General features: G+C 37.9%; 2 protein-coding genes across 13 annotated transcripts; one reads left to right on the top strand and one right to left on the bottom strand.

Annotated features, from left to right (window-relative positions):
- Nucleotides 1-1869: 1869 nt before the first annotated feature.
- On the bottom strand, nucleotides 1870-9651 carry LOC122005272 (mitochondrial substrate carrier family protein C-like). The gene is made up of 7 exons (XM_042560248.1): nucleotides 8349-9651; nucleotides 6386-6803; nucleotides 3652-3796; nucleotides 3212-3327; nucleotides 3068-3146; nucleotides 2581-2814; nucleotides 1870-2419 (listed from the first exon to the last, which is right to left on the bottom strand). The coding sequence occupies exons 1-7, from the start codon at nucleotides 9385-9387 to the stop codon at nucleotides 2105-2107; spliced, it is 2346 nt and encodes a 781-aa protein (XP_042416182.1). The 5' UTR covers nucleotides 9388-9651; the 3' UTR covers nucleotides 1870-2104.
- A 1207-nt stretch (nucleotides 9652-10858) lies between these two features.
- Nucleotides 10859-23058, top strand: LOC122005274. 12 transcript variants are annotated; one of them, XM_042560251.1, is made up of 10 exons: nucleotides 10859-11000; nucleotides 11130-11188; nucleotides 16255-16998; nucleotides 17092-17332; nucleotides 20792-20861; nucleotides 21047-21739; nucleotides 21823-22148; nucleotides 22226-22324; nucleotides 22460-22603; nucleotides 22702-23058. In XM_042560251.1, exons 4-10 carry the CDS (start codon nucleotides 17303-17305, stop codon nucleotides 22834-22836), a joined length of 1497 nt encoding a protein of 498 aa, XP_042416185.1. In that variant the 5' UTR covers nucleotides 10859-11000; nucleotides 11130-11188; nucleotides 16255-16998; nucleotides 17092-17302; the 3' UTR covers nucleotides 22837-23058. The 12 variants fall into 12 exon arrangements, with proteins under 12 accessions (XP_042416185.1, XP_042416184.1, XP_042416191.1 ...); XM_042560250.1 differs by having other exon boundaries at nucleotides 11127-11188; nucleotides 16255-17332; XM_042560257.1 differs by lacking the exons at nucleotides 16255-16998; nucleotides 17092-17332 and adding an exon at nucleotides 19688-19805 and having other exon boundaries at nucleotides 11127-11188; nucleotides 20733-20861.
- Nucleotides 23059-24437: the final 1379 nt, after the last annotated feature.

Consider the following 24437-nt stretch of genomic DNA (forward strand, 5'->3'; position numbering starts at 1 on the left):
CTGAGTTGGTAAGTGACAGGTTGATTGTCACATAAGATCTTGGGGTTAATTCTTAGAGCTGGCAGGGCGTAAAACCCTACACCCTGTGTAAACTTTCTCCACCTGCCACTTGCCTTCTTAGTCACCGTGATTTACTTCCTTTGTATTTGTCCTAGGACGGACTGGCAAGGGTGCTGGGGGCGAGCGTGTTTCGCCTTTTGCCACATATATATTCTTAATTGAGCCTCTATGAGCATTGATGAGTTGGTAAGTGGTAGGTTGATTACCACATAAGGTCTTGGGGTTAAATCTCGGGGTTGGCGGGGTGTAAATCCCTGCAACTCGTGTAAACTCACCCCACCTGCCACTTGCCTTCTCAGTCATCGTGATTTACCTTCTTCGTGTTAGTCCTGAGGCGGGCTGGCGGGGGCGTTGGGGGCGAGCATATTCGCCTTTTGCCACATATATATTCTTAATTGAGGTCCTCTCGGGACGATCTAGTGGCTAGCACATGAGGTGCTGCCACCATGAGGTCTAAGGTTCGAATCTCGGCGTATCCGAGGTAAATGTCTCCCTCATGCACTAGTCACAATTCCAAAAGCTAGTAGCCATCCGTGGTTTACCTCCTCCGTGTTAGCTCTGAGACGAATTGGCAGGGGTGCTGGGGGCGAGTGTAGTTGCTTGTTGCCACCACTATATATTCTTAATTGAGGGGGGTGAGTGTAGTCACCTTTTGCCATCATATATATTCTTAATTGGTATTCGCCTTTTTCCACATATATATTCTTAATTACGTCCCCTCAGGATGATACAGTGATTAATGTTGCCACATGAGGTTTTGGGGTCGAAACTCGACGCGTCCGTGTATGCCTTGGCCATCTGCACTAATAGCTAGTAGCCACCCGCGATTTACTTCCTCTGTGTTGGCCTATAGACGAGTTATCGGGGACGCTGGGGTGAGCGAATTGTCTTTTTCCACATATATATTCTTTATTGCAATCCCCTCGGGGTGATGCGGTAGTTAAAACATCGGGTGCTGCTACATAAGGTCTTGGGGTCGAAAGTTGGCGCGCTCGAGCATGCCTTCCCCTATGTCTTGACCATCTGCACTAATGGCTAGTAGCCACCTGTGATTTACCTCCTCTGTGTTGACCCAATGATGGGTTGGCGGGGGCGTTGGGGCCGAGCGAATCGCCTTTTGCTACATATATATTTTTAATTGCAGAGATTTTTTTCTCCAAATAAGACTTGCAACTAAGAGATGCCTGGCTTCTGGGCCGCCCGTCGTAAGTGTTTCCCGATTTACCATGATGACCGATGATAAAATTTCGTGGAGCCGAATTAATCAGGTCAGGCTCAACGTTATCCAACCTGATTAATTATTATTTTTTATATATCCTCAATTGCAACTCCTGTGAACTCAGTTGAGATGGCAGTTAGATGATGATTTATCATTTGAGGTCGAAGGGCTAAATCCTAAACTCGATTTGTCATTTGAGATTGAGGGGTTATAAGTAGGACATAATTCCCTATACCCCATTTAACTCACCCCTCATCCACCTACCTCCTCAATTAGTGTGATTTATCTCGTTTATATTGGTCTAAGGCATGTCCACTTCCTCACAGTCGCCACTCTTCTCTGCCATTGCCTTCCACATGCAAGAATCCTCACACGGTATTCAATCATATTGAGGGGTGATGGTGCTTGATTTCAGACCAAAGAAATGCGAGGAGACACTCCTTTCCGACCAGATCCTAAAGAGGGGAGGGGTTTTTCCTTCTGACAGAAATGGTGAATACAATAGATCCGGATACCGTTTAAAGCCAACTGATTCGATTGTGGAAACAGTTGGCACACAAAAAACACCAGTGATGTCCTGAACAAGAATCTAATGAATTGTTTTTCAATTTTGTTGACGCGTCGTGATACAATCACGTATCCAAAATAGAAAATTTTCCCTCTTTGCAAAAATGAAAGTTTGCAGAGGAGCTCGAGCCATATGGTCGACGATGAACCTGTCTAAGTTGATCATGAGTTGCTCCAAAAAAAAAAAAAAAAAAAAAAAAAAATCGAAGCTTTTGAAGTAAAAAAAAAAAACACAAAACCCTAAACGAACCAAAGCATCTAACCAGGCACGTCTTCGGCCTTGTCCATGGCCTTCTTTGCTAGCTCATATCCAGCGAAGTTCATAGCACCAAGAGGTGCAATCCAGAAGAACCTTGGAATAGCTCCCTTGAAGAGGCCTAGAGGACCTTCCTTGTGAAGAATGGAGAATGCCACCATTTGCATTGAGGCTGGAAAACCTGGCGGTGCAGTCATCATTCGTGTCTTCATAACGTCAAAGGGTGTAGTAACCACAGCAGCAACTCCGCCAGACAAAGCCCCCACCGCAATAGTCTCCCAGGGTTCCAGTTCTCGGTTCAGAAGGTTCTGTACAGCCTACCCAAGCAATTGAAAGCAACGTATCAACGAAACGAACACAAGCTTGCAGAGTCAACCTAAGAGATGATGCTAACGAAACATAGGAGTAAAAGGCTACACAGGTAGTCTGAAGATTTATGAATCCAACAAGAACTTAACAGTCGTTGGAATTTATCTACCTTCTTAGATTCAGCATAAAGACACATTCCAGCGACATAAAATGGGACCTCTCGGCAGAGTGTGGCACCAGTCCCACGGAAAAATCCTTTCAAACCATCTTGATGTAGGGTACCCACAATTGCCTCTCCTACATTATTGAAGATGCCTGCCTGTAACCTCTGCTTCATGACTTCACAAGGGATTCGAACTGCTGTCCCTAAGATTGTGCTGCAAAAAGATGCCATGGATTGCACCTACATTACAATGGACATTGTAAATCTTTGTGCCAAGTCAATGCTTATTTTAGCAAAATACTGTTCAATGCTTTAAGTATAAAGGGATGCCATTTTAGCAAACTAGCACTGCTGTTAATGTCTATGACTATCAGCCATATTTCAGTCATAGAATAATGAAGACAGATCATTTTAAAAGAATATGCACATTTAAGTTGCTGAATTGAATCAATCTCACCCAGGAAAAAAAACATGTGTATCCCCTATTGTATACCTGTAGATCTTGGAGATTTGGAGCAACATTTATTAGCACAAGCTTGGTTGCCTCAAAGATGCCAGTTCTCAGTCCATGGCTGTAAAAAAATAAAACAAAGATGAATCATGCTTAAATAGATTTAGCATAGAAGAAAGAACTCACCTAGAGAATTGTCCTAGGATTGCTGGAACTGAACCACGATATAGCCCATGAATACCAATTTCTGGTAACTTTGATATGAGCTCTGGGAATGAGAGTGTCGATGCTTGCACACGTGTCTGGTACAGAAGGAAAAAAAAGAAGATAAACACAGTAGACATTAAAATGCAATAATCATTCCACATCTCCACCCATTGATTCTGCAGAATGGAATAGCAAACACTAGGGGCAGTCTCAAAACTAAACAAAAACAGAGCAACTTGAACAAAAGCTAAAAGAAATATCAAATAATAGTAAAATTTGACATAAAACAAAATGCTAGACTGTTCTTTAATTTCAAGTCAACAGAAAAAAGTGAATTTATTTGTAATAGAAAATGAAGTTACTAATCATTATGCTATACTAATCTATGCTTTGAGTTTTTAGTAGGCAGATAGCATTACCTTCATGGTATCAATAGGATACAATACTGAAGTGGAAAGTGCACAAGCAAGACCTCCAGCCAAAGCAGACTTAAGAACATTTTCTGTGGATATCTGCACAGGTGGGGGAACAACAACCACAGTAGCTGCTTCAAACCAAATGTTTCTGTAACATGAAATTAAGCAGTTAATTCAGCAACTGCAGAACAATTTTCAGGTTAATGTTTGCTAATCAGACTAGGCATAGCTGCAAAACTGATAGACTCAATCAACCAGGAGAATATACAAATTTGGAGCTAAATTTAGAAATTAGAAAACATAATGAGGTCCTGCAATTTAATGCCACCGAGTTAGCAAATATCTTAAACTGCATATGGCTCCATATACTGCTACTTCTCTCAATCCTAACATATTTTCAAATATCAGAACCTAGAACAACAATGAAAATTTGAAATAAGCGAGATGAAACTAACTGAACCGACTGTGTTCTGTTTCAACAAAATCAATAAATTATCTACCGGCAGCTCTTACAATTAATTTCTCTTTCTTAGACACATCGAACAATCAAATAAAGTTTAAATTCTCAAGTGACACTATCACAAAGAAGAAATTAAAAAAGAAAAGAGGAAATATCATTAAAGCTAGCGAATATGTATTATTGATCTTCCTGGGCATAACCTGAATTTAAGAATGCAAAAATAAAATTAACACGGCTGTAAAAATTTACATGAATGATGTAATTCTTAAGTAGCTAGCTAAACTAAAGCCTTCTGTTACAAGTAAATAATTTTCTGAAAGAAAAATATTAAAAATAAAAGTATCTAAAGACAGAAGCCAACATCTTACAACATATTCTAGTGAATCGCAAGTAAAAAGCCTGAAGGCCAATGGTTGCATTAAGAAAGATCTGGTACCAGCACAAAGTCTTCAATATCAGAAGTGGGGAAGGAAAAACACAAGAAGATATTAAAAAGAAAATTAAGTCATTAACAAAATATAACCAATATGTTTACTCTACGAGGATGTATCTTCTAGACACTAGAATGTGCATGAGGTTCTATTTAATTTTGATGGTTCAGATAATATTGTTCCTGGACATAATTTAGTGAATACTGATCTTGCAGGAGACAATCTAAACTTAGGGGGGCAAAACGTAGTGCAAGAAGCTCCCACTAATGACGCGTTGGAAATACAATCAGAGTCCCACATTGAAAAGACATGAAAAAGATCATGAGTTTAAAAGGGATGAAGATATCTCCATTGGAATGAGGTGTTTTGGGTAGAGCTCAAAAATAAAACCATGAGTGCTTAGGTCCAAAGTGGACAATATCATACAATTGTGGAGATATCTAAATTATTTTAGACACAACAAATGGTACTAGAGCAATGGTCTAGATGGGATGCCATTTGGGGTAGTCTTGAACGAAGTTGAGGGGTGGCGAAATAGGTCAAGAGTGACGAATGCTTGTGAGGAGGCCCGAAGCAGGTCAAGAGTGACCGGATACGGATGCTTGCGGGAGGCCCATAGCAGGTCGAGAGCGACCCTCCGGATGCTTGCGGGAAGGCCCGGGGTGGGTTAAGAGTGATCGGATGTTTGCAGAGAGCTCTGGAGAAGGTCAAAGTGACAAGATGCTTGCGGGGTGGCCTGGACCATGAGAGTAATGGTGGCGCTTTGTTTAAGGAGAGGATTGTTGGAAATACAATCAAAGTCCCACATTAAAAAGACATAAAAAGATTATGAGTTTAAAAGGGATGAAGATATCTCCATTGGAATGAGGCCTTTTGGGTAAAACACAAAAACAAAACCATGAGGGCTAGGCCCAAAGTGGATAATATCATACCATTGTGAAGATATCTAAATTCTTTTGAACACAACATGAAGGATTCTTGTAAGGATCTATTGTACGTAGCCTTACTTGCTTTGCAAGAGGATGTTTTCGAGACTCAAACCCATGACCTCTAGACTACACGACAACAACTTACTATTGCGCCAAGACAACCTAAACTTAATAAAAAAATTAATGATAACATGGCAGTCAAATTTATATGAAAAAAACAGTCATCAAATGAGTAGCTAAGCTAAAAGTCTTCTGTTACAAGCAAATAATTTCAGAAAGAAAAATATTTAAATTAACTAAAGTATCTAAAAGGTAGAAGTGAATATCTGATAATATTCATAAGCCCAAGGTTACCGGTTGTACGAGGAAAGATCATCATGAAGAAAAAATGAAATCAATATCGAGAGGCACAATCCAGGATATTAGAAAAAAGGTATGAGTGAGGATTCAAAAGTTTTTAACAAACCCATCCCTTGTCCCCTCCTCTCAGGGTGAATGCAAAGCCCCTTCCCTGGTCCTCAGCTAGGCCATTTTAGAGGGTTAAGGCTCAACTTTATGCCTCTTCAAGCCCCTCATCCACATATATGATTAGAGGTTGGCGACAACCTCCTCCACTCAGGACACCTCCCTATCGAGAGACAGAAAGAGAGAAACAACTTATGGTCTTGTCCCCTTTGTAGAATTAAATCCGTCATTCAGTCATTCCTAACCACTCGCCTGTAGGTAATCTACAAAACGAAGCATGTTCTAAACTTAAGTTCCATCACTCATTCCAATTGATATAAAAGGAAAATTTAGTTCATCATATAATATAGCCAATATATTGAATCAGTGCATCACAACAATGTATCATCTAGAAGCTAAAGTGTTCATATTAATTTTGGTAATCTAGATAATATGTTTGAGTGCAGTAGTACCTAGGATCATCTTCAAGCCTTTCTGAAGGAAGCAAGAGCATGAAATTACGGAAGTGACTGTATGAAATTGATCCCTCACTGCCCACATTGAGATAACGCATCATAGAAATAGCATTATCTTCACCAGCAGGAAGTCCTGCATCCCTTAGTGATGCCAATATCTGATTCTTTTGCAGTGTTCCAGATTTGTTAAGGCATAGGCTTGTATATGCTCGAAGAATTTTTGGCTCCTTCTGCTCCATTAAGGACAAAAATTGTTTCCACCCAATTGATTTTGAAAACAAGTTGCTTCTTGTACGTTGCAGAAAGTCTTTGGCATATCGCTTTGGCAGTTTTCTCTTCTTCATTGCAATTTCAAGGTCTTCAAGGTTAACTTGGCCATCGCCATCTCTATCCAACTCCTCAAAAAATCGCCTTCCTGCAAAATAGTACAAGAAACATAGCATCAAAATGTGGTTTTATCCTCAGAGACATCCAAAACCATTAAATATCAGTGAAGTTGACCAGCAAAGGATTCTTCTGTTATATTTTATCAGGCTCAACCAGTCTTTGCAGCTTTAAATAGCAATTGGCAAATCTAACTCTCCGACCACATTATTCTAAATTTTGGCACATCATAGCAAAGTCTAAATTTCATTGTTATTTAAGCATTTGAATACACAAATCTGAGTTGTCAATCTTCTGAACAACCAAATTAACTGGAAGCTTACGTAATTCATGAAGTACCAGGAATACCAATTAAAAAAAAGGGTGCACAAATCTCCTGCCAATGCGGGGTCCTGGAGAAGAGTCAGACCACACTATGTCTATTGTATGCAGTCATACCCTACATTATAAGAGGTTGTTTCTATAACTCGAATCCATTACCATAAGGTCACGTGACAATAACTTTACCGTTGCGCCAATAATCTCCTTCCACCCAGGAATACCAATTGCAAGTGACAAATTTCATTAATATTCTCGAGGGAAAAATAGTAAAAAAGATATATATTTTTTATTAAAAATTACAAAAAAACACTTATGTTGGTTTAAAGCGAGGCAAAAATTTAAGGGGAGTGGGAACAGAGGCCACACATACAGATTCTATCCATGTCAAAAAATGAGGTGTGTAACTTACAATTTTTACCTTTTCTAACAACTTGTAGTCTCAAAGATGATGCTTAGTATCATTAAAGAATGATTTATTCATTGAGTGCAAGTAACAAGTAAGCATAAAGTAAAACATGAAATTAAATCTTATTATTGACATAAATCTTACATCATCTTACTTCAAGGAAAAAAAAATAAAAAAAGCACCCTTTTATCCATGTTGTCAAAAGGACACCCCACTTTAAAAAAATATCAAAACAATGCCTATCTATAATTTTCTATCCAAAATACCCTTCTACGCTCCACCTGAGAGCTGTTTTGTACAAAGCAAAACCACCTTAAGAGTTATTTTGTATAAAACATCACCACCTTCTAGCTACTTTGGTCAAAGCAACTCCAAGGTGGAACACACAGAAATATTTCAGGCAAAAATTATAAGTGGGGTGCTGCTTTGATATATTTTTAAAGTGGAGAGCTTTTCTGATGATAATGAATAATGAGTGCTTTTTTGATTCTCTGCTAATAAAATTAGAGCTTTTTATATTCTGTTTATCTAGAGTGAAGAATAGCAAAAGAAATAACACCTAATCACAATCAAAATCAACCAAGGGAAATATTATTTGAAATACAAATGATTCTCTGTCAATTAAGGTCTTTTTCTTGATTCTACAACATGATAATAACATGTATGTTATGGTCCATCATTACATAAGGATGCAGTTATACTGGTCCAATACTCCAGTAGAATAATTATATGGTAAAGATACTATTAATTGTCCTAGTATTACCTTTTAACTCAGTTGCATTGTGATAAAAGAAGTGAATATACTGTTCTACAAAACCTTGACAACTAGGAATGCTAAAAAAAATTTACCTTCTGTCTCAGTGTAACTGAAGAAGTCCTGCACTGAAAACAATTTCTTCTTGTCAGGATGGTCGGTGGAGGATTTTCCCAACTGAGGTATAAACTCAATCAATTCGGTCAGAGAAACAGTGGAAAGTGTAGATTTTAAGCGCTCAACATTTGACAATGGAATGCTCAGTAAACCACTGGCAATCTTCTGAGGAGTGCTAGTTGTAGGCCCCTCCTTATCATCACCATTGTCATGATTCTCACCGTTGTCTTTGACAGATGGTGCATCCTCTACCAAAGTAGCAGGTACGCTTCCAACCCTTGCAAAACTCAGATTCGAAAGAAATCCATCAAAATCTGCTTTCTTTCCGTTAACTAATCCCTTTATTATTTTCAAGTAATCAGACTCTTGAGCTTCGGAAGCTGCTAGATTTGTGTTGTTCCCTTGGAAACCCCAATTAAACATTTGGAGATTCTGACCCAAACTGTCCAACGCAAAGCAAAGAATCAATTGGACAGGCAACGTGTCTCCCTCACCTGCAGTTTTCTCGATTTTATCCCAAAACATGATCTTGAATGACCTTTTCCCTCTAGCTTTCGCACGCGAAGGGGAGTCATCATCACGACGTTGCTTCCCGAAACACTTCCTTGCTGATTTAAGCGGCTTCGGGAACGCCTGCAGGAAACTGTCTAACATAAACGACCAAGTAAAAGAAAAGGGCGAGCAATTCGCACAAGATCCATGTGGCTCCTCTTCTACTCTCCCTTTCTTCGATGAAATCCCTCCCGGACTTCCGACGTCATTCTCACCCGAAACGATGGGAAATAAACCATAAAAAAAACACTTAAAAGGATCCTTTTTCCTCTCTTCGGAAGCCACCACAGTAACTACGTTCCCCTTCACCGATCCACGATACCTCTTAGTGGACTCCACGTTCCTGGCACCGCCCGTCAAATTCAGCCAGTGAGACTCCAAACCCTTGGCTGCGGACTCTAGCGGGGTTACAGCATCCCGAAAGGCGTGGAGGACGCCCTCCAGAGGATCCGGTGCGGATAACATGGATAGAAAACAGCAAGATCGATCTCACGCTAGGGTTTTCGTCGCCGGCTCCGAGTCTATACACGAGACGACCAACCGAAGTCCGGCGCTTCTTCAAGAGACATGAAACCTCGAAGTAGGAACGGAACAAGTGCGCTCCAATGGGAGAGCGGAATCGTAGCGGAGATGAAGCGAGAACAGAAATGGCGGAGAAGAAAGAGATAGAATACCGTCTGATCGAGAAGAACCGGTGAACAAAAATGGTGCTGCAGGAATCGCAAAATTTATCGCGCTTGCAAATGTTTATTAACCCCTCAAATTTGATAATATCAACCTTATCCTTTAGAAAATCCAAATTTAGCTCCTCCACGAAGAGTGTCTCCGTGCAAACGAACGAATCAAATTGAATAGTGTGAGAATATCAGTATTTGACCTAGAAAAAGAATATATAATATTTGAATGGAAATGATCTTCGAGTTCGAATCCTATTCAAATTTTGATTCGGGTCGAAGTTTAACTTAAAATAATTTAAATTCGATTTAAATTATTCAAATTAGTATCATTTATTGTTAATTTTTAAAAATTAACATCACAAAGCTACTGATTCAAAAATAAAATTAAACAAAAGCTCATGAATAACTCATGAATATTTAAATAAAATATTATAAATATGTATGTTTGAGTTTGAACTCCCTATCTTTAACTATTTAAGAAACGAACAACATGAGGTGAAATTTACAAGGGCTAATTTGAATTTCGTTGTTTTCTCATTTGCTGCTGGTTTTTAACGATGCGAATTAAAAAAAGAAACGTTGGGAGTTACTTACATACCGGGGATAAGGACTGTCGCGGACCCAGTCAAGCATGCGGGCCGGCGGGGACCACCTCCGGTTGTTTTTTGGGTAGGCGTATGAAGAGATGGGAATGGGTTATGTGGATAACGCCAAGCAAAGCTGACGTGGGTTGACTTATTTAATTAATTGATGGATCTCTTAACAAAAAAAAATATTTCCTTTCAATTAACATATTAATGATAACTCGGTACTAATCTTCTGAAAATAATATTTCTACGTTTGTAATAATTTTCTGAAGATTAGAGATCTTGTCGATGTGTATCAGTTTGTCGTCGTCTAATCAATCTGGGCACTTTTAGCCAAAGCTCGAGCTGTGATTCTTCGCTTTACGGTGATCAGAATAAGTCTACAGCATGAGTCGACAAGTAAAATCAATTAAATATGGAAAAAGAAAAACAAAAGTGAGGAGGAATCATTAGAAACAATATCAAACGAATATTGTAGTAATAACGTTAAATATTAATTTTAATTAAATAAATATTTATTGTGGCATGTAGTTCATTAAAAAAAAAGTACCATTGGCACAAAATGCCACGTCACGTTTAGCTTTCACAATTATTAAGTTAATAGTGAGTTAACGTTGAAATGGAGTTAATTGTAAATTGACCCTTTTAGATTTTAGTAATTTGAGAAGGCTCTATGTTTTTCCGAGTAAATCCAAAGCCGTACTGCGTTCTGATAACATCTCCTTTTTCAGCCCACTGTGTTGGATTTGGGGCACGAGCTGGATTGAGAACTGGATTTTGATTTAGGAGCTGGGAGGAGCGGTTGCTTCCGCCGGTAATGCGTTCTGCCTCTGCGTTTTTTAGATTCTCTGGTTCCTTTATTTGCAGCTGATTAATGTTGAAGCCGTGGAGCTAAGTTCCTTTTCTTTCCCCCCTTTTTTTTTTCTACCTGATTTTGTAGCAGATCTTGACGGCGCGGAGCAAGTCCTTGTCAAAATCGACTTGCTGAAGTAGTCTTCCACGGTATGGCGCGACTCATCCAGATCCACCGCATTTTTACCTTTAAAATTTTCGTTTTTTGTTTGCGACTGTGGCCTCCTGATCGTGCTGATTGTGTGTTAATAATCTGTTCGCTTTGTGTTTCTTGTTCCTTTGTTTATTTAGCCAGTTAAAAAGGTCAAATCTTTAAATTTAGGTAGATGTAAGGGACCATCAAGCTAATTTTTTTTTCATGATAAGTTTGATGACGATTCCATCGACTAGGATGAATCGAAGCACAACGTGATTTGATGTTGGATTTGTCAGATCGATGTTCCAAGCAGGAAAACTACTGTCTCTGAATATTTTCCGTCGTTCTTCAGTATGCATAATAAAATAGAAAATCTGGAGAACTACTGCCTCTGAATATATTTCGCCATGATTTGTTGTCGGAAGAAATTTTGAAATATTTTTCCAACTGGTTCAGGTCAAGTGGTTTGGGTCCGGTAAGTGTGTGACTCAAACTGATAGGACATTAATTCTGCAGCGTGAATGCTGTTCCTTTAAATTCTTAATACACTTTTTCAGTTGTAGAGAGACTTTTCGGTGGGTTAACTTACCCCTTTAGGATGGTAGTCATCAAATACCCCTTCAAGGGTGGTTGATAGTATCTCTTCTGGTACCATAGTCATCGATTTAATCTTGTTGATTTAATTTTGTTGGAATTTAAGTTTTAGCAATTTTAGCAATATTAGAAGTAATGAAATAATTGTTAAAATAGGAGAGGATGAGTTGTCTAGAACTGAGAGATTTAAATATTTAGGATCACTTTTACAAAATGATGGAGGGATTGAGAGAGACGTCTTACATATAATACAAGCAGGATGAGTGAAATGGAGGGGAGCGTCAGGTGTTTTATGTGACCGTAAAGTACCTCTTAAACTTAAGGGTAAGTTCTATAAAATTGCTGTTAGACCTGCTATGTTATATGGAGTTGAATGTTGGGTTATGACTCGAGCACATGAGCATAAGATGAGAGTTGCAGAGATGAGGATGTTAAGGTGGATGTGTGGACATACGAAGATGGACAAAATAAGGAATGAGAGCATTAGAGAGAAAGTCGGAGTTGCATCTATTGAGGACAAACTCCGAGAAACACGTTTAAGATGGTACGGACATGTACTTAGACGACCAATAAATACTCCAGTTAGGCGATGTGAAACTATGATAAACATACATATCAAACGAGGAAGAGGAAGATCAAAAAAGACTTGGTTAGCAACAATAAAACAAGATAAAATTTATTTAAATATAGATGATGATATAATAGGAGATAGAGCTCAATGGCGTAAAAGGATTCATACAGCCGACCCCACCTAGTGGGAAAATGCTTGGTTGTTGTTGTTGTTGTTGTTTAAGTCATCTCTTCAGATGTTGACACACCTTTTTGGGTAGCTTTATCCCTTTAGATAGGAGTATTTCAATGTTGAAGCTCTCTTTAAAATTATATTACTCTTATAGATGTTTATGATCACAATTTGAGAATTGAGTAATTTAAGAATTTAAGGCTAGGTTCAAATATGGCAAAGCAAGGGATGCGTTAGTTGCAGGAAGGGTGTCAGATCAAGAGGCTCGTCGGTTACAAATGTAGGAAGTTATTCAACCACCTGGAATGATGACATCAAATAAAGGAGAGGAGCGCAACCGTTCTAGGGAGGAGGTTCTTTATTGATCCGACGTCTCTTCTTCTCCTTCAATATATATAAGGTAGCAATTTTAGTAAAGGTATGCACAGTATACTTGCTATTACAATTTTCCTACTATTCTCCGTTATTCTCTCCAAACTCTGAATTGAGCGTCAGAAGGGGTCACGCTAAGTTGCGCCTTGGCCCCCCTTCTAATCTTCTTGTTGATCTGTTCCGTAGACACCGATTCTATTTGCCTAATGCCAATTCGCCAGATGTAGATCCACTCGAAGTCGACCCGTTATAAGCCAACCCAGATAAAGTTGATCGTCTAGAGAACTATTCAGCAGCGGCTGATTCAACAAAAGTCAACAAAGGACAATTTGACAAGAGTTGACCCATCCCTCGATCTCAGGCCAGATCAAGTGTGTTGGTTCGAGCCATGAGATTTGATGTTTGCTTCTCAAATGGCATGAGCGCACACAATTTCGTGGATTGTTATGTGAATGCACGAGTTGTTAACACTATCATGCCTATTGAATTAAATTAATTGAGATTAATTTAATTAAAATATTGATTTAATGGAGATTAGTTCATTCCTAATTAAATTTGATCTGTTCAGTCTCCATTTGCAACCCAATTTTGGATTTGTTGATCTCATTTTTTTCGTCAATTTTATACCCTTAGTGGTCTCACGAGATTTAACACTTATGCATAATCGAATTATAGCATTTTCTCCATGAACCACACTCATGTTCGAGCTAATTCTTTCATTCGATTGTACCAATCCAACCGTTCATCATTTGAATAGTTTTGAGTATCATTCAAAAATTAATTTATGATTTGTCTACGTGGGACACATAGTATTTAAGTTAACATAGTTGCTAGCTATTCATTTTAGGCAATTTGGATAGCATTACTAAGGATGTGATTACTTTTCCAATATTTTTCTTTCTTTTCTAACTTTTTCCTTTTAAAATTAGGTTTTGGATGTTTTCCAGGTTTTGTAATTTCCAACGTTTGTATAGTGTATTAAAGCGATATTGATAAGATTTAGCCTATCAAGTTTGTGAAAATAGCATACTAAATTTGGGTGTCTTATTTAGGTGTTATTACATAATGTCCTCTAATCCCTCTCCCTCCTATCCTACAAGTTTCTCCCCTAATTTTGCTGATGAGTGCTTTGTGTCTCAGGCTTTACTGCAATTTCCTTGGGAGTCCACATGATGGCCTCATTCTTGGTTGTGTTGCTAGAATCAGGCTTTAGATAAACCAGATAATTTTTAGAACATACCGTGTTCTATCAATGTGGAGCTCTCACTGTTCCTTATTTCAGATTTTGTTGCCCATTTTGATGTTTATTACTACCTCCTGTTACCCCCCTCTTCTACTACTTTGTTATATTTGTATGTTAAGATCCCTCATTAAACTGTATTGTACACCAAATCTATGTATCTTCTTCTTATTTGATTAAGATTTTATCGGTAGATCCACTTCCTCAAAAGATTCAAATTTCTTCTAAGTTTATAATGCGTTTCTGACGTTCCTCCTTATTTGCTGAAGTTAAGCATGACTATTCTACCTTCATAAATGTGAATCTTTCAAAATTTGACTTTTTGGATTAGGGCAATGAATGAGAAAACATATATAAGCATTAGACCATATCCCATCGATACATCCGGCTCCTTTTTAATAGATACGTTCTGATAGCCTTCTGTTTACCTCTATTTTCCTTGTACAATGCTAAAAATTACTGCAGTTATTATAAAGCAACTTATGACTTTGTAGACCAAGAACTAGAGGTCTCTGTGCCTGCCTTATTCTCCTACAGTATGGTTTGAATTGTATTCCTTCCAGAGTTAACTCCTCTGGTTATTTACCACTGCATGCAGTGTGTGTGCGCCTATTAATTTAGGGTCTACAAGCAATGCAGACAGAAATTCTACAAAATATAGGGCTCTTAAGTTTATCTTTATCTTGTGGTACTCTCGAAGAAATTCTTCACAGAGAGACTGCAAGGAGTGATGTGGCATTCCTAAGGATGTGAATTCCTTAAAGAGAGGTTCTTTAAACTTGTGAATTCCTTCCTTTTTTGCAGATACATAATATTTTACCAGACTTAGTTTCTAGCTATTCACTTTAAGCAATTTGGATTGCATTCCTAAGGATGTGATTACTTCTTCAGTATTTTTCTTGCTTTTTTATTTAGTTTTTATTTTTAAATTAGATTTTGCAAGTTTTCTGGGTTAAGCAATCTCCAACTTGTTCTGTGTGTCCAAGCTAGAAAGATAAGATTTAGTCTATTGAGTTTGAGAGAACATCACCATGTCCTCTAATCACTCTCCATCCTACCCTCCGAGTTTATCCCCAATTTCACTGCTCATTGTGCTGCACCTCAGACCAAACTGCAATTTCCTTGGGAGGCTACCTGATAGGGCTCATTCTTGGTTGTGTTGCTATCTACATGTTTTGAGAGAAAGCAAATGTTTTTAGAATATATTATAAGTACCCCAAGTTGGTTTTGATGTGATCAACCCCAGGTTGGTTTTGATGTGATCAACCGAGTTAAGTTAGGTCCTGTGTTGTTTTGATGCTTTATGTGTAAGTGTGCAGGAACTTAGGAACACGAGAAGTCGTGCGGAAGACGCGGCGAGCGAGAATGGTGGCAAGGGAAACGAGTTGACAGGCTCAGTGCATCCGAGGGATGAAAAGCTGCGGAATAGTATATCAGTGGACGAGAAGGACGTGTGCGGAGTGTTCGAGGGACAAAAAGTCAGGAGGAAGCCTGCTCGAGGAAAAGATCAGAGTTGGATTTGGATGAGTTTAGCTCTGGACGCATGGAGCATCACCCAAGCAATTGGAGTAAGCAAGACCCGAGGCGCCTCAGCTGTTTGGAGGCGCCTTGAGCACACGGCGTGAAGGCGCCTCGAGCACAAGCGCTAAGGCGCCTTAGGTCAAGGCGCAAACGTGCCTCCCACGTGGCAGAGCCATTGGCCGACCGTTGCCAAGCAGATAAAAGTTTATCCGCTTGGAGGCGTCATGGATCCTTTTGGAGGTGCTTTCAAGCAACGATAGCTTTTTCCAGGAGACTATAAAAGCTCCACTGGAGTTAGGAATTTAAAAACAACTCTTCTACCCATGTCTTAAGCAATTCCTGAGCATTCAAAGTTTGTAAGAAGTTACTCTGCCTTCACGGAGTCTTTTAGTAAAGCTTGTCAATTGTCTTGAATTAACAACCACCTAGGTTGTAACTAAGTAAATTTCTTAGTCTTCTTACATTTTAAGTTATTGCTTTTATGTTAATTGTTTATTTTAATTAATATTGTGTCCTTGTTCTCTTCAAAAAGCAAGAGAAATTTCTAACTTTCCTTTTAGATTATTCACCATCCCTCTAACCGGCCTACCTGGATCTACAATTGATATCAGAGCCAAACCGTTCTAGAAGTACTAACTGTCTGCTAAAGCAAGAAGACGATGGCCGGATCAAACATCTATTCACCAAAGTTTAAGGGGGAGTTCGCACCGTGGAAACGTCGTATGGAGGTATTCTTCAAGACTGATTTTGAAATTCTTCTTACTATCAAATATAGTTTTGTAGTGCCTAGAGATTAACACGGAGAGGAAAAAGAACACCTCTGGAGCAAAAAGGAGCAAAATGACTTCGTGACGAATGACAAAGCAGAGTTCCAACAACTGGATCAGTAGCTACGACTTGGCAAAAGAACTTTGGGAGAAGTTCCTAGAGTTGCATGAAGGGACCTCGGAGGCCTAACTCACAAGACGGGACCAGCTTCGGAACCAACTCAGCAACCTTCGAATGGAAAAGGAAGAATTGGTAGCTCATCTACACCAAAGGATCAAAGAGTCGATCACCGGACTCACGAATCTCAAAGAAATGGTAACAAATTAGGACTTGCTAAGGTATGTGCTTAATGCTTTTCCGAGAACACCCGAATGAATGTCTATAGTAGACTCCTACATCTCCACGGACCTCGAGGTAAGTACTTTAAAGAATTTATTTTCTAGTTTCAAATTACATGAGTATAGATGTGTAGGTTTAAGAAATAAAGAAGAAAGGTCAACTCAAAATCTGACACTCAAAGCCAAGAAGATCGAGCCAAAGTCAGAATCATTGCTTGACGAAAACGAAGAAGCCTACATGGCAAAGAAGTTTAGTAAATTTTTAAAAACTAACAATTTTAATAAGAAACAGGTAACTAAGATAATCTGAAGCAAAGAAACGTCTGGTGCTATAACTGCCAGGAAGAAGGGCATATCAAGGATAACTGTCCGAAGTTGAAAACAAAAAGGAGAAGGACAGAGGGGCAAGGCGGTTAGCACAATAACCTAAAGGCGACGTGGGACGAATCGTTGTTATCCGAATCTGAGACGGAGCAATACCCTGGACTAGCTCTAACAGGTAGTTATCAAGAAGACGACCAAAGCACATTCGAGATGAGCATTGAGAGCAGCGATGAAAGCTTCAAATGATGAGTTCGACACGGTAAGTGATGTACGACTCCTACCTCCCGACCAGCTTTATGATGCAATTCAAATGTTATCTAGAAGTCTATGTAAGAATATAACAAAGTATATAAATGTAAAAAATAACTATGCATGTTTAAAAGAAGAATTTGAAAAACTGAAGGATTAAAATGTAAAATTAAAAGAACAAATAGAAACATTGAAAAAGAATTATGCATGATGTCTAACTTTAGAAATACTGGAGAACTAAATTGGTACATTAGATCTCATAGAGGTCAAATTGTAACAATGCCTAAAAATTATATTCCAGGAAAATATTTGATTAGTCCAGTAGGTAAAATCTATATTAGGTTCCTAAATCTGTTCTACACTATTAAAGTATTTTTATATGTATCCTTAAATTAAATTTTCTTTAATTATTAACATGTTTAGTATAATTAATTATTTCGTATACGAACTGTTCATGTTTTGTGTTGAAGTTTTTTTTTGTGACACAAATGGATTAGCTATTAGTACAAAAACTTTTAAAAATTTTCGACCAGTAATTAATTTTTATGAATTTTATAAAAAGTCAGATTTTTAAAATTTAAATTATTTTAAAATTAATTTTTGAAAATTTTAATTTTTATGTGATAATACATTATTTTTTTGTTGTTAGAAAATATTTCAAAATTTTTTACTGTTATATTAATTATTATGAATTTTTTTACCGAAAATCATGTTTTAATAATTAAAAATTCTTAAAAACTTATTTTTGAAAAATTTAATTTTTCCGTGGATAAAATATTATATTTTATATGCTCAGAAAAATTATCACGATTTTTCAAAGTCTAAAACTATTTTTTTGTCGTTAAGTTTCAAAAATACATATTTCTGTTCTAAAAATAAAAAAATAATATTTTTGTGAAAATTTTTATTCTGATCTGAACAGTTCATTAAAATCAGTGACAAAAGTTTTTAGGATTTGTCACAACTTAAATATAAAATTTTAAAATTATTTTTAGCAAAAAAAATTTCTTTTGAAAATTATTTTTTGTGACAAAATATTTCGGTAAAAATACAGGAGTTTAGATATTGTCAATCAGACCCTCAAATTTTTCTTGCATTTTTCTGTGACTATTTACTATTTTCTATTTTTCTCATTCTTTTTTATGTGATCAAAGGGGAGAATAATTAGATATTAAGTTTTGGGAGAGGGTTTATGGTTTATTTTAAAATTACCATATTTATTTGCCACTTAAATAAATCTGTTTAATTGTCATATTTTTGCTTTTTACTGGTTAGTTTGACCATAATCTTAACTTGAGTTGATATACATTAAAAAAGAAGAGATTATAAGTACCCTAAGTTGGTTTTGATGTGATCAACAAAGTTAAGTAAGATCCTGTGTTGTTTTGATGCCTTGTGTCTAAGCGTATAGGAATATAGGAACACGAGAAGTCAAGCTAAAGATGTGGCGAGCGAGTAGGTGGCACGAGAAACGATTCGATGGGGTGGATGAGAAAAATATGCATGGAACGTTCGAGGACGAGAAGCCGGGAGGAAATCTGCTCAAGGAGAAGATTGAAGTTGGGTTTGGGTGAGCTCAACTCTGGACGCATGGAGCATAACCTGAGCCATTGAAGTTAGCAAGACCTGAGACGCCTCGATTGCGCGAAGGCGCATCGAGCACAGGCGCAAAGGCGTCTCGAGCACAGGTGCTAAGACGCCTTAGGTCAAGGCGCGGAGGCGCCTCCGAAGTCAACGTGGCAAGCCGTTGACCGACCATTGCCAAGCGGATAAAAGTGCACCCTGGATCCTTTTGGAGGTGCCTCCAAACAACGGTAACTTTTTCCAAGAGGCTATAAAAAGCCCCTTGGAGTAAGGAATTTAAAAACAACTCTTGTATTTATTTTTTAAGCAATTCCTGAAGGTTCAAAGTTTGTAAGAGGTTATTCCACTTTCACGAAGGAGTCTTTAGTGGGGCTTTTTAATTGTCTTGGATTAACAACTACCTAGTTTGTAACCAAGTAAATTTATGAGTCCCTTACTTTTTAAGTTATTGCTTTTATGTTAATTGTTTATTTTAATTAATATTGTGTCCTTGCTCTGTTCAAAAAGCAAGAGAAATTTCTAGCTTTCTTTTCAGGCTATTCAGCCCCTCTAGTCAGCCTAGCTAGACCTACACACATGATGTTTCTATTGATGCAGAATTCTCACTGTTCTTTATTTCATATTCTCTTGTCCAGTGTTAATGGTTATTACTACCTTCTGTCTCCCTCTCTCCTACTACTCTGTTCTATTTGTATGTTGAGAACCCTCATTAAACTGTAGTGTACATGAATCTTTCTTCCCATTTTATATTTAGATTTTAGAGTTAGGTTCATTTCCTCAGGATTCAATACTTCTAAATGGATAACGCAAGCTTCTGAAGTTCTTTTTCTTGCTGAAGCCAAGCATTACTATTCTATCTTTTGGGAGGAGACTTCCAACATTTGGCTTTTCACATTAGGGTATGAATGAGAAAACATATATAAGCATAGGACAATCTCCCATGGATATGTTGGCTCTTTCTTTAAGTAAATAATTCTGATAACCTTGCATTTACTTCTGTTTTCCTTGTATAAAAATGACTGCAGCTATTGACTTAAGCAGACTAAGACCCAAACTTCTACGTGCCTTGTTCTCCAATGTTATGGTTTGAATTGTATATTCCCTCCAATGTTAACTCTCTGATTATTCATTGACGCATGCAGTATATATTTCAGAATATATCCTGTAAATTGTACCTGCTCATTAATTTAGGGTGTACAAGCAATGCAGGCAGAAATTCTATGAAATATTGGACTAAGAATTTCTTCACAGATCAACAGGTGGAAGCATTGATCGGTTGAGAGTATCATGCCCTATGTCCCTTCATTAACTTTAAAGTGCTACCAAGATAACAAACTAGTATCAGTATTACAAAGCTTCAGAAGCTATTTGATAAAGCAACATTTATGAAAAATGGAATTTTATCTATTGACCGTTTGGCATGATAAAGAAACATTTATGAAGAATGCAGTTTTGTCTATTTATCATTTAGCATGGGTGTCATGACAAGGTTGACTAATAACATAATGATATAGCTGTCTATTTGTGTCATGCTTGAAGATATATTTTTCTTCTTCCTAAGGAAAATGATACCACGTTAAAAGAAAACTTGATATATTATTTACACTACCAACTAGGATTACAATCCGTGTATTTTTAGACTGTAATAACTAACTAATCTGAAGATAGGGGAACTAACTAGATAACTATAAGAGTAGATTACCTTTTCTTTCGAACGGCTATAAATTAATGCTAGATCTTTGGGGGACATATTTTTAAATCTCAATGTTTTGTTTGTTTATATTCAGCATGAAATTTTAAGTATAGTTTATTTTAAAACTTTACAGTGTAGATGCTATTTTTGGTTTGACTTGAGCCTATGGAACATAAAAATTTGCTTGGTCAGCCTCTTATTCATACGATGAATCATGAGCAAATACAGAATCATCCGCGCCATGATCCTTGCTTGACTTTGGGTATGTCAGTTTCATGCATCATTGTTGTCACTTTTTGAACTTTTATCAAGTAATTTAATATAGACCTCAATAAAATGCAGCGACACATAGTCACTCAAATATATATATATATATATATATATATATATATATTTCAAAATAATAATAATAATAATAATAATAATAATCCTCGAGTCTGTTTGCAGGATCCAGCTCTTTCATGCATCCTTCTGAAAACATTACAGTTTGTGGATTGAATTCAGAACCATATAGCAATACTTCCTCTCCAACAACTCATCCATTTTTGCCAACTTTCAACCTAGAAGTTCCTTGTTATGCTGCTGCTCATGCAGGAGTTTCTCAGCATCCTTTTATGCATAGCTGGCCTTCTTGCAGCTCTAGTCAATTCCCACCATATTATATCCACAATGAACCTTGCCTCACTCAATTTAATATTGGGGATATTAATGTGGCAGCTCATCCTCCAACAGGTTTTGACACAGTAACATATAAAAGGAAAATCCCTACTATTCACTATTTTTCTCAGAATGCAAGCACAAATTCATGCCTTAATGCTGGAAGTTCCAATCATGCTGTTTCATCCGAGCTTTTAGATCCGACACAGCCAGCAGGTCCTCATTGTTTACCTTGGGAGCCTATTGGCATGATTTCTGATCATAGAAGGAACAATCCATTTGGTTATGTGGAAGATCAAAGAAATATTATATGTCATAATGTCAATGTGCGTCAGCCAAGAAATATCTCATTGCCAATACATACATCCAATAACTTTTCAGAACATCTTCAATCAGTGGCACATACTTCTGGCCTGAATGTTCTTGCCCAATGGAACCATGCTCCTTTTTCTCTTGAACCCTACACAAGGCTTATTCCTTCAGGTTTGTCCAAGTGGCACCTTTGAATGCGATTCAGCTAATCATTTTATCATCTTGGTGATATGAATCTGTGTTGGTTTCTACAGAGATAAACCAGTTGCATCGCCACTATGTGAGGAATACTACTGGGGAGATTGATGGATATAGCAATTTTTGCCTTGTTCCAAATCAACCTACAAGGAACATGGTAGTAAATAGCAGAATAATTTATGGTCAAGGAGTAGGTTATCAGGATAGTGTGAGCTATGGAGGTCCTGAAGCCAATTTGGCAGACATGTGGCTACCATCTGCGGATGGTGTTGTTCCTCCAAGGTATTCAAGACAGCTTCCAACGGTAAGTTATGTGAATGGGAGGACAAGGATTCACTACACTGGAGATGAAGACAGTGGGCATAGAAGATGGTTATCTGAGGCGAGCTTAAAGTCTATACATTGTTTTTTTCTTCGTTGTGTGAGAGAACAATAATTCCTCATGAATTGTCAATGCAGACTGCAGCCATCAGGAATCAATCAACCTTCACTGACCCAAGAAGTCTGTTCGATGAGCATCATGACATGAGACTAGATATAGATAACATGGACTATGAGGTAAAAGAAACTTGCCTATTCTTTGTAATTTGTAACGTAGCGTCATGTAAATCATTATAGAAAATGCAACTGATTCCAAAGGAGGATTTTGCTGACCAGAGTCTCCACCTAAATCTGTTGAATTTTTTTTCACAGGAACTACTCGCTCTGGAAGAACAAATAGGCAATGTAAGCACGGGTTTGTCAGAAGATGCTATTTCCAAATGCTTGTTGGAAACACTCTACTATTGTGATCAAAGATTGGCTGAGTCCGAGGAAGGACACTGTATCATATGCTTGGTAATTATATTCTTAATTCATTTCATTATATATTTACTATCTTTGATCCACCACTTCTATATCTGTTGTTCTGATCGATATTTCCATATCGCCAACAGGAACCATACAGAAATAGAGATTGTCTTGGGAGATTGAAATGCGGGCATGATTTCCATTCTTGCTGCATCAAGCAATGGTTGCTGATTAAGAATATCTGCCCAATATGCAAAGCCTTGGCGCTGGATGATTCATAAATGAGACATGAACTGGGTTTTGCTATTACTTTGTCGAACAGCAATTGGTTACCCTGTTAATTTGTAAATAAAAAAAGTTCACTGTAGGAAACGTGTTATATAGATTCAAAAGGGGACACCCCCTTTCCTCGCAACTGGATGAGGAGTTTACTTTTATTTGTATCTCATGTTTATCACATTCTGGGTGAAATATGAATTGTCTTGGAAGTAAAGCAAGCAAAAGGAGGATGTTGTGCATTAGTAGGGGTGGTAATTCGAATTGGATTGGTGGGTTTCGGGTTGATAGGTTGATGGGTTGGAGCATCAAAATCTAAATTTGACCTGATTAATATTTCAGAACAAATTGTTCGATTTGAATCCGACCTGTTTTATCTTTATTTGATCTGAATTCAATCTAAAATGATTCACAATCTGAATCTGACCCGATTCGAAATGACCTATTTATAAAAATTATGTTCATCTTAACCTAAACTCAATCCGAATTTGATCTGAAAAGATTTATTTTATTAAAATATATTTATTTTAATCCGAACTCAACTATAATCCAATTCGAATATACTCGAAAATATTTATAAATGGGTTCGCAGGTTGTAATTGGATCATTTCAGGTTGACCCAAACATGGCCCGTTTATTAATCGTGTTAATCAGGTCGATCCGAACCTGACCCGAACCCAATAAGACATGAGCCTAACCTGCTTTTTTCGTGTTTGGTGATACGGTGCATAAAGGAGAGGCCTGATAAAGCTAGGAAGTCAAAAATTAAGGGGACGTGACAGTCAAAAGTCAAGGGGGTGTGACAGTCAATAGTCAAGGAGAGACGGAGTTAGACCGCCTTGTCTCATCGGTCACATAATTCCTGGTCGGTCACAGGCAAGGCAGGTCCCCAGATCTGAAACATAAGACGAAGTTTAGACTAGTTCCTGGCCTGCCCCCGATTGATCAAACTTCCTCAGCTCAGACTTTATAGATGGTCCTGGTACTTTTACTGAGACAATGCCCGACCAACCCTTTAACGGTCAAATAATGAAAAATGGGTCTCTCGCTGCAGTCTCATATAAAACCTGATTGGTTCACCACAGCTCATCATCAAGGCTCAGTCCTGGTAGCACATCTGAGCAGTCGTCCTGAGCTGGCTATAGCTGAACCTGGGCAGGATGGAAAGCACTAAGCGTTAACAATGTCAGAGAATCGTAACCTCTTGTCAGAGAATAACTGCCAGACGCCAAGAAATATTCTAGTGGTTTTGTAAAATATTTTCTAATAAGGGAATTTTCTGGAATTTTCGGAAATTTTTCGGGAATTTTTCGGAGCTCGTATGGACGAGTTAACGGGGACAAAAAAAATGGGGGCCGGAAAAACCTGTTTAGGCTACCCATTTAAGCGAGGAATTGTTTCTTTTATAAATTCCTTTTTCTTTTTTCTTTTTCTTTCCTCTCATCCTCGCCGAAAACCCGCGCCCTCTTCCCTTCTTCTCCCTGACGCCGCCCGACGATCCTTGCCCTAACCGCCGGCCCGGTGGTTTCTTCCTCGCCGCCCACCCACTTCTTCTTCATCTCCTTCATTTTATTCCTCCTGAGTCGCACCCTTGGTGCCCTAGATG

Source organism: Zingiber officinale, chromosome 7B, assembly GCF_018446385.1.
Source record: "Zingiber officinale cultivar Zhangliang chromosome 7B, Zo_v1.1, whole genome shotgun sequence".
NCBI lineage: Eukaryota > Viridiplantae > Streptophyta > Magnoliopsida > Zingiberales > Zingiberaceae > Zingiber > Zingiber officinale.

Coding starts and splice junctions, on each gene's coding strand:
- LOC122005272 (XM_042560248.1), bottom strand. CDS start 9,387: ATGTTATCCGCACCGGATCCTCTGGAGGGCGTCCTCCACGCCTTTCGG. Junction 3,797..6,385: donor AGGCTTGAAGATGATCCTAG/GTACTACTGCAC, acceptor TTCATGTTACAG/AAACATTTGGTTTGAAGCAG. Junction 3,147..3,211: donor ATCCTAGGACAATTCTCTAG/GTGAGTTCTTTC, acceptor ATTTTTTTACAG/CCATGGACTGAGAACTGGCA.
- LOC122005274 (XM_042560250.1), top strand. CDS start 17,303: ATGAAAGCTTCAAATGATGAGTTCGACACG. Junction 17,333..20,791: donor CAAATGATGAGTTCGACACG/GTAAGTGATGTA, acceptor TTGCTTGGTCAG/CCTCTTATTCATACGATGAA. Junction 22,325..22,459: donor TAGATAACATGGACTATGAG/GTAAAAGAAACT, acceptor TTTTTTTCACAG/GAACTACTCGCTCTGGAAGA.